Source organism: Strongylocentrotus purpuratus, unplaced genomic scaffold, assembly GCF_000002235.5.
Source record: "Strongylocentrotus purpuratus isolate Spur 01 unplaced genomic scaffold, Spur_5.0 spur5_contig_865, whole genome shotgun sequence".
NCBI classification, from domain to species: Eukaryota; Metazoa; Echinodermata; class Echinoidea; order Camarodonta; family Strongylocentrotidae; genus Strongylocentrotus; species Strongylocentrotus purpuratus.
This window is the reverse complement of record NW_022145574.1, coordinates 756480-766756: the sequence shown is the minus strand read 5'-3', so window position 1 is coordinate 766756 and position 10277 is coordinate 756480. Positions and strand designations below refer to the sequence as shown.

The 10277-nt window shown below is 36.4% G+C and overlaps 1 protein-coding gene across 1 annotated transcript; it reads right to left on the bottom strand.

Annotated features, from left to right (window-relative positions):
* Positions 1 to 3401: 3401 nt before the first annotated feature.
* Positions 3402 to 9355, bottom strand: LOC105439172. The gene is made up of 3 exons (XM_011667861.2): positions 9205 to 9355; positions 7000 to 7255; positions 3402 to 5184 (listed from the first exon to the last, which is right to left on the bottom strand). Exons 2-3 carry the CDS (start codon positions 7044 to 7046, stop codon positions 4098 to 4100), a joined length of 1134 nt encoding a protein of 377 aa, XP_011666163.2. The 5' UTR covers positions 7047 to 7255; positions 9205 to 9355; the 3' UTR covers positions 3402 to 4097.
* Between the last annotated feature and the right edge of the window lie 922 nt (positions 9356 to 10277).

Here is a 10277-nt window from a genome sequence, read left to right as displayed (position 1 = left end):
AAAAAATATATCATATATTAGACGACCTGATCTTGAAGACCGTGAGTTAGAAATTATGTGGCTAGAGATAAGACTACACAATCACAAACCAAAGTATCTTGGAGTTGTATATCGTCCACCTAACAGTAGAAGTGCTTTTTTCAATAACCTAGAAATTAATTTAGAAAATATATGTATGTTATCAAATGATATTGTAATATTAGGTGATTTAAATTGTAATATGTTAACTCAGAATAATCTTTCAAAGCAGATACATGATCTGAGTGACAATATGCATTTGTCTCAGCTGATAAGGACCCCGACACGTATAACCGTTAATAGTACAACCCTTATTGATCTAATTCTTGTGTCAAATAATTTGAAATCACTGGAGAGTGGCACACGGTCTATCGGTCTAAGTGATCATTTATTGATATACCTTGTATTGAAAGAAAAACCACCGCCCTCTATATGTTCTGTGAGTACCTACCGTTCATTTAGAAACTTTAATGAAAATTCTTTCAAAAATGATGTTAAAGATATAAACTGGGATAATTTGTACTTAAACAATCACAATGTTGAGAATATGTGGAATATTTTCAAATGTAAATTCAAAGACATTTGTGATCTTCATGCACCGTATGTCACAGTAAGAAAACGTTCTAGGGGGTCACCTTGGATTACCAACGAATATTTATGTATCGCAAGAGATAGGAATTATTTTAAATGCAAATTTGATAAACACAGAACTACAGACTACTGGGAAAAGTTTAAAGAATTCAGAAATAGGGCAAATGTACTGAACAAGAAGTTAAAGAAACAATATTATAAGAATCTTTGCATTGAAAATGGTAATGATATGAAAAAATCCTGGAAAGTACTCAAAGACTTACTCCCAAAGAAAGATGCCAATTCTGATCATAAAATTCTTGTAAATGACCAAATTGTAGTAGACAAAGAAAAAGTAGCAGAATTGTTTAATGAAAGTTTCAATAATATTCAAAGCCAACTAACAGGAGCGAATGATTCTCATCTCAATATAAATGCATTGCAAACATTACCGCAAACAGCACATGAATTCAAATTTACAGAGATCGAGGAATGTTTTGTATTAAAAGAACTACTCAAGCTTGATGTTTCAAAAGCAGTTGGTATTGATGATCTTCCTCCAAAGCTACTTAAAATAGCTGCCCCACATATTGTTAGAGTCTTAACAGTATTGTTCAATTGTTCATTGTCAAATGGGTACGTTCCTCATGACTTTAAAGTTGCTAAAATAACCCCTATTCATAAAGGTGGAAACAAAATGGAACTAACTAACTACCGACCTATTTCCATTCTCCCCACAATGTCAAAGATATTTGAAAAAGCAGTGCACAATCAGATATACTCTTACTTAAACAAACATTCTTTGTTAAGTGAACGGCAATCAGGTTTTAGACCAGGGCATTCAACTCTAACATGCTTGACTGAAATAGTCGAAGGTATACTTGACAATATGGACAAAGGTCTGGTCACTGGAGCCATTTTTCTTGACCTGAAAAAGGCGTTCGACGTTATACCACATCCATTGATTATTAAGAAAATGTTATTGTATGGTATTGGGGGAGTTGAACTTGAGTGGTTCGAATCCTATCTATCTAATAGGCAACAATGTGTATTCTTGCAAGGGACTAAGAGTAATTTTCTAACTGTGAAATCAGGAATTCCACAAGGATCAATACTGGGGCCATTAATTTTCTGCCTCTATGTGAATGATATTTGTAACCTGCAACTCCATTCTAAGACAAAGATTTCCTTATATGCAGATGACACGGCAGTATTTCATCATGGAAAGGATTATAAAGTTTGTGAATACAATCTCCAAAAAGATTTTACCCGTATCTTGAAATGGCTAAAATACAATGGACTGTTTTTAAATGCAAATAAAACCAAAACAATACTATTTGGTTCCAAAAGAAAAATTCAAAATAATAATATTTGTATTCGTTACAGTGACAATGTACTCGACTCAGTCGAAAGTATGAAATATCTAGGTGTAACACTAGACAAAAGCTTAACATGGTCGTTACATGTAAAAGAAGTTGTTAAGAAAGTATCGGGTACGATTGCCTGCATTAGACGTATACGCAATTATATTTCCCGTAAGAATCTTATTACATTATACTATTCTCTTATCCTACCGCATTTAAACTACTGTAATTCAGTATGGGGAACTACTTCGAAACAAAATCTAACAAAGTTGCAAAAATTACAAAATAGATATGCACGATTAGTTCTTCGTGCCGAATATTTTACACCCCAAAATGTTTTAATGAGTAAATTGAAATGGCGGTCATTAGAGGAAAGAATTAAATATCAGAAATGCATCTTGATTTTTAAAATCATAAACGACCTATCACCACCATATCTTAATCCATGTATAAGTAAAAGACCGATATTATATTCTACTCGTTATGCTTTAAACAGTCCATTATTCATTCCAAAGTGTAAAACAAATTTTAAAACGAAAACCTTAGCGGTTTCAGGAGCTAAAATATACAATAAATTACCCTATCATATTAAAAATTGTAAGTCGCTGCATAGTTTTAAAAAGAATGTCAAAACCTTTCAGTTTCCCTTGTAAACATATTTTCACGTTAATTTGACCTTTATTTATTACATTTCATTCATCTAGTTTTTTCAATTTGATAGTTGTATTTTTTTTCCTTATAATTTATTGTTAATGCGTGTTTTTCGTTACCCATGTTTAATTATTGTATATACCATGTATATTTTACCTTTGTATGTATGTTTTGAATTCATGTTATTATTGTACATGTTTTTTATGTGAATACAGGGCTCTCTGGGAGAGCAGGCTCAGAAATGAACTTGAATGAGACCACCCTGTTAAAATAAAACTATAATAAATAAATAAATAAATAAAAAATCGCATTACCAGAACTCACCTTTATCTTTAATATGATAGTGCATATATGTCATGTACTCATACAGTTTCAATCGAATACATCTACATGTACTTCAGACATGACCCTGATGCAACTGATATTTCAAGTCTGCCTATCAAGGTATCTTCTTCGACCTCAGAGGTTTATTGCAACATTAATTTTTTTCAAAAAATCTCTGTCTCTGTCATATTAGTACATTCTTGCAGAGTCATTCCACCCCTACTCGTTCCTTGGTTTCCCTCCCGGTCTGGTACCTTCTACTTTTCCTTCCAAAAAATCTTTCAAGAGACTCTGATGTCCTTCAATGTGGCCAAAGAATATTGCCTTTCTTTCGGATAGGACGTTAAATGGAGGCCCTGTGTAGAGTCACTACCTTTGCACGTTAAGAACCCACTGCACTATTCGTATAAGAGTAGGGGGAAACCCCGGTGTAGTGGTCCACCTGCACACACCCCCAGTATAGTAGGATAATACTCTGTAAAGAGGTCTGTACTCAAAAAGGAAGAAGAACCATTCTTATTACGATATTTTGTTTAATTCGAGTCCTTTCAAGTCACTGCCTTCAAAACAGGTCCTCCAGATAAGTACTTCAATATTAAAAGTGATTTTAGTACTATATATGCCAAGTCTAGATGGCCAACAGGAACCAAATAAAATTCAATTTCTGTGCAATGCAGTCACTTGTCAGAATAAATATCACTGTAGGTACTCCAAGATGTTTGTTCAGTAGTACGACAGTGTTAAGACATGGTGCGTTAATAATTGCTCAACGGTCAATATCCTACACTAATTGATTTCCATAAAGATAACAGCCTGGTCAAACACTGTACCTGACCCTAACCCTAAACCTAACATGAACCAAATTGTCAACCTAACCCTATCTGACGACGTAAAAGCCAGATCAATTATCATCAGGGCATGTGTCACAGCACTGTTTGTTTATTTAGGCCTATGTTCTATTGAAGTGTAAACCTGACCCTGGGTTTCGATTTTTGTTCAAAGTAGGGTTTAAAGCAAAAAGTTAGTCTGAAACCTAATTTCCTTTTGTTCAATCTTATTTTAGAGTAAGACACAGTGTAAAGTTTAAATTAATCGATAGATAAGGACCGTAGTAAAAGAAGGACATCCCATCAAAGATCTATTCCTGTTCTACCACAGGCATTGCCATGTTTAGATTTTTTCAAAGGTCAGTGTGACCAGAAGCACCCCGTTCATTAAAAATCCTCTACTTTGATCTTCAATCAACTTGATAGTAACCCAGTCGAGAAATTTGGCTTCATTCTTTCCCGATGCTGCGCCGCATACCCCCCTTTGTAACTCATGTTCTTCCTGAATGGAATCAGCCACATTTTTCAGGTTAACAAGCTGTACTCTACATTTGTATTTCAATGCCTTGTCAGCCGCTGCAGCAGCGCTGCTCACGCTGGTCTCTGAAACAACTACAGACAAACAAGGACTCCCATGCTTGCTGATCTCATTGAGGAACAACTTGGCCTTAAAGCACCCCCCAGATGGTGTATGAATGATTTTGGAAGAGATTGAATCTTTCCCTTTTCTTTTCAGGTCAGAGAAAGGGATCTGCCAAGTTTCTACACCTTTATTAGCAACCTCCCTATCAGCTTCAAGAGATTTAATCCTTTCATCTTTCTTATGGTCATTCTGAGTAAGAACTAAGATTTGATTTTTCATCGATTCTATTGCATCCATGGACTTGGAATGCTGTAACCCAGCTCTCACACAGTTACGACTATGACCCTCTTTTAACTTTTGTATTCCCTCTGTGTTACCTATTGCAGCATCCGTCACCCAGTTGACAGAAGACATCACCTCATTGAGGGAAGACATTATCTCACCATTGGATGACGGTAGCTGAGGGGCAGGGTCATCCTCTTCCAATAGGTCACCAGCTTGTGAATGAACCTCATCCTGACCTTCTGCACCTACTTCATCTTCTGGGTGTGGCTGAATCTCTGGTAGACAAAGCTCAGCTTCTTCCTCTAGACCTTCTTGAGTTGGCCAAGCGGACGCACCTTCCTCTGGCAGTGGACCATCACCACTTGCCCTCTTGGGACTGGTATGTCTCTGAATAGTTGGTGTTGGAGGACTAAAGGTGTTTTTCTTGGGTGTACTGGTCCGAGGTTGGTGGGTGCTACCCTCTGACTCCTTGTGGATCCCACTCCCAGGCTGACCAAAAGCTCCTGCTTCCTTCAGAGTTCCTGTAGAAGCCCTCTCATCATCAGTTGCCTCATTCATTTGCCTGTTAAATCAGAAAGGTTTGATTTGAACAACAAAAATTACGTCGGAATACTTTTACCTAAGACATGAAATATTTGTTATTTAATACAGAAAGCATGTTAACAGGTACATGTATCAGTCTATGAGAAATAATTTGCAGTAGGTACGTATGTATTGGGTAATCAATTGTCCAATCAAATACATACCGGGTACAAATAATAATAATAATAATAATAATATTCCGCTTATATAGCGCTTGATACAAATGTCTCTAAGCGCTTTACAGATATACTATTACCCCGGTCATTGGATTCAGTGCTGGTCCGCACACACTGTGTGCACAATCTCCACTTCCTGGGGAGCATTCCAGCCAGGCGTTACTTGACGCTCAAAACCTGTTCGACCAACAATGACGGTCGCATCCTACCGGGCAGGCGCGGATCCACGAGCCCAATTCTTCCGGCCCGGCTATGGCAAGCCCTTTGTGTAAAAACTAGATAAACTCTGTTTTTTTCAGATAAACTCTGTTTTTCTCAGATAAACTCTGTTTTTCTCAGATAAACTCAGTTTATCAACAGATAAACACAGTTTATCAGGAAAAACTCAGTTTATCAGTTGATAAACTCAGTTTATCAAGAATTTTATCAATGATAAACTCAGTTTATCAACAGATAAACAGAGTTTATCAGATAAACAGAGTTTATCAGTTGATAAACTCAGTTTATCAGAAAAACTCAGTTTATCAGTTGGTAAACTGAGTTTATCATTGATAAACACAGTTTTTCTGATAAACTGAGTTTATCTAGTTTTTACACAATGGGCTTGCCATAGCCGGGCCGGAAGAATTGGGCTCGTGGATCCGCGCCTGCTACCGGGTACCCATTTAACACCTGGGTGGAGAGAAGCAAGTGTAGGTTAATATCAGTGATCTTCAGTAAATCCTCTAAATTTCACTGTGCGCTTTCTAAAGCTAGGAATTCAAGCTTTCCAGCTTATTTTGTGATTGCCATTTACTTCATTAAAACCTATATAACTATCATGTTCTACACTACTCTATAATGACATATGTTTTTAAATCAATATTTTTCTGAACTACTTCATTGTCAGATTTGTGACTTATCAATGATTTGAGCTGTCAAATTACTGTTAAGGCTCGTTCAGATATGACGCCGCAAAACCACTGCGGTTTTCTTTTTGACGTCATTGCCTTACTTTTCTGCATTTTATATTAACACAGAGCTCAGTGAATATGTGCAAGTCCTTTGTTGTGCACAGTCACTATTCATTTACACATTAAAACAAAAATGTGGCAGCTTTAACTGTGGTGTACTACCCATTATTACCCGTATCAGACATCTGAGCAGTGGTTTTACAAAATCATATTCCACTACTTGTAATCCTGTTAGAAAAGCAGTAAATATAAGACCATATTCACCGCGCCGTATTTTATCATTTTTATTGCGCATCTATCATGCGTACGAGAACCTGCAGACTTTGCGCGCACTCTATTGTGACGTAATAATCACACCAAAGGCACACTGTTTGCAGTGTATCGAAAATTTTGTCAAGCACTGGATGCAGTGCTGGTTTGAGAAAGTTAGTTCATTGAGATTGTCATGGTTGATTTACGTATTTGCTCTAGATGTCTGATTTGGATAACAATAACAATATTGACTGGCTTAACTTTAGGGAGATTACCACATATATTGCCCTCGTCTTTGACTCGGGGCAATATGAGTCTTGTTTTGGAAATATATATATGTGATATCTCCCTCAAGGCCGGTCCATATTATCTGAACCAGCCTTAATATTGCTTAGAAATACATAAATTATTTACCTGTGCATTGTTGATTGTTTCTCACAGCTCTCAATAAACCGCTGCATTTTGAGCAGTGATGTTCAGTTCAAAGTTTGGATTAGTTTTTCAATCTGGTAGGTCTGACTGGTCCCACTGGTAATGGCGGAACTCCGTCAACTGGTAGTGACAGGGATGGCTATGACAGGGATAGCTAATTAGGAAGGCAGCTTTGGATGAAGGCAAGACAGGCAGATGCTTGGCTGCTGGATCCTTTGTATTCATCAGTGCTTATACTCTGAAAGACATGCAAGAAGTAGAAAATGTCACTTAAAAACACATAGTACATTTTTTTTGTAGTGGGTTCTCATTCTGAATTCAACACCATTCGGGTATTTACCCAATAAAAGGTGTTGTTAATCACCAGGATTAGTCTTCAGTTTTATGACCAACTTGCAACAGGGCTTATGTACATGTTCTATATTTTCCACAATTCGCCCCATAATAAAAAGTCAAGCTCTTATATTTCCCTCCCCCAAAGACTCTCTGGAGGGGTATTTCATTCTAGGACAGCCACTGCAATCTGACCCTTGTAATAATTTAATTTGTATGAAAGTGGAACAATAACAGGGGTTGTATAAAAACATATTTGCAATAATTATACTTAGGGTGAAAGTCACTCAAGGAGACATCATTATATTTTTTGTGTAGGGTCAGAGATGGCCTCTGTTGATTCACAACATTTTCAAACACCTAAATAGCAGTAAAATACAATTTATTGTTGAAATATTTTGAAAATAAAAATTGGAAGTCTAAGTCAATCCTAGCTAAAAAGCTGTTTTGTTTTCGCTCATCTCTGTGTATTAACACAAATTCGGTCATAAAAAATACCTCAATCATGTCGCTATAGCGTTGGACGTATAACAAAATAAGAAATAAAACAACAAACTTTCCAACATTTCAGTTTCAGCGAAACAGGACGCAATAGAGGAAAATCGGCAGCAGTTTCTTCCGTTTTTCAAGATGATTTTGAGATCAGTGAATCAGCTGGAAATTACAAAACTGATTTATTAAAGTCATTTACGGTAACAGTATTTTAGAGCATCGTATATAATTAATAAAATTAAATATTTCAACAATAATTATTATTTTTCTCCCATTTGCATGATTTGTTTTATACATGTGTGTGAAAACTGAAAAGTCCATACTTTTTTAGCATGAATGAGGGTATGACTATGACTTACGAGTAGGGAGGCCAATGCCAAAATCTAACCGTTACAGATCCGTGTTTATACATGTAGGTATGTGTGGAGTGTAAAATTGTATTTTTGTTATATACCTGTATGTTATTCAATAGATATTTTTATTTCTTTTTTTTTCTTTTGGTAATTTTCTGACTTGGACGACAAGCGCACAAATCGTAGGCGTAGAAGCCTTATGCCCAGGCATTAGCCTCCCTACTATGAGGTCCATACCGTTTACAGGAAAATATAACTCCTTTCAGCGGTCCAAAGAATGTTATATTACACCCCGTGCCCACTCCAGCAGCATATGATAGAGAGTCATTACAATGCTAATGCGTATTGACCTCTAGCACTGCATACCTACTGCATGAGAGGTAGGAATTACACACAATACACACACTGCACACAATTGCACACTAATGTACACAATGAATACCTTTACCTTTACCTTTACCCAAGATTCTGGAAGAATGCTGTGTTCTCAGCAGTCGGGCTTCCAGTTCAATTTCATTTTCTTCCTTCTCGTAGTACAAAGTGCTTGATCTCCAAGTTTGACAGTAGACTCACGACTTTAATTTTCAAAATATTCTTTCTAGAGTCTAGACTTCTAGATCTATTATATTAAAAATCGTAAGTAGACCTAGAAAAGATAATAATAATAATAAGATTGTATTTTACTGCTACATGTATTAGGTGTCATCAAATCAATTGTCACTAAAGTACCAATTTCGAGTGAACTAAGTTGAGTTTTGAACAGCTAGGTCTAGACTCTCTAGTACTGGTGATCGAAATGTTGAGAATCAATAGAACAGTTTTTGATACACAGCCAGGATTGTAATGCAGCTTTGTGTGCCCCTGCCAGTCTGTATGATATTCCAACTCGAGTGTACTCCACTACGGCTACTCCTGGCTCCCATAATGATCATGACTAACATGTCTATATAGGTATAGCTATACTTCTATATACTATAGCCTAGCTAGGTTCAACAATTAAAGCACTTACGTTAATCGGCCTAACTTTGAATTTGTCGTCGGTAGGAACTCGGCAAAATTATCGGCCCGACTGACGAGATTGATGTCGGTTTACGATTGCAACAATTTCTTCTTCTTCTCCTTGATTTCGTCCAGGTTTGGAGAACGCGGAGCTGAGCTGAGCTGAGTTAAGTTGTATTGAGTGATTCAATGGAGAATAGGCACAGGTACTGGAGGTCGAGATTAAAACGCATGCGCACGAGTACGGGGAAAATCCCTATTTGTTGCCAATTTTAAAACCACGGATGAATAATGGAAATGTAATACTTTTTCTGAAATTAAAATATTAATTTTGAATTAAATACAAATATATTTTTAATACTTGCATTATTATAATTTAAAAATGATATTTTATAATAATTTATCATTTACACAAAATATGAATAAAATACTTTGATCCACTTTCGGGTCACACTGTCAATGACGTCATTTTGCAGAGCGCACATTGCAGCCACATAAATGAACAACAATAACATGCCGTTCTTGTAGGCGTATACGGTCGCAATTCCATAACGGATGGTTCCCGCCCCTAACTGGGGGTAACTTTAAGAAAAACAAATAACTACTTAGGAGAGCCTTCAAACAGAAAATGACATTTCTTTGGGTCAAAGCCTAGGCATTGGTTGGTGCTTTTGCCCGTTCTTAAATTGTTATTGTTATAATCATTTGTATTAAATGCTTTTATCGTCAATATATGTTATCGTTTATTGTTGTGTTTCTGGAATAAAGACAATTACAGAACCAACTGTGGCGACCTTTGCTCAATCAATAGTGATCGAATATTGGAATTTACATCATTTTGCAAATACTTTCATGGTGTTTGGCAAATAACAGTTTATACAGTACTGTATTAGGGAGTGGTACGTAGGCCCTAGCTACGTTAAGCATTTAGAAATAGAAATTGAACAAGAAACAGATTAAATTGATGGCACTCGGCCGAGCTCAGAATTGGGGTTGCTATTAAGTGTGTACTGTAGCATAATTTTGAGTCAACTAATTACTACTGATACTAAGATACGTGTAACGCTTTGGAGCAAAGCGACT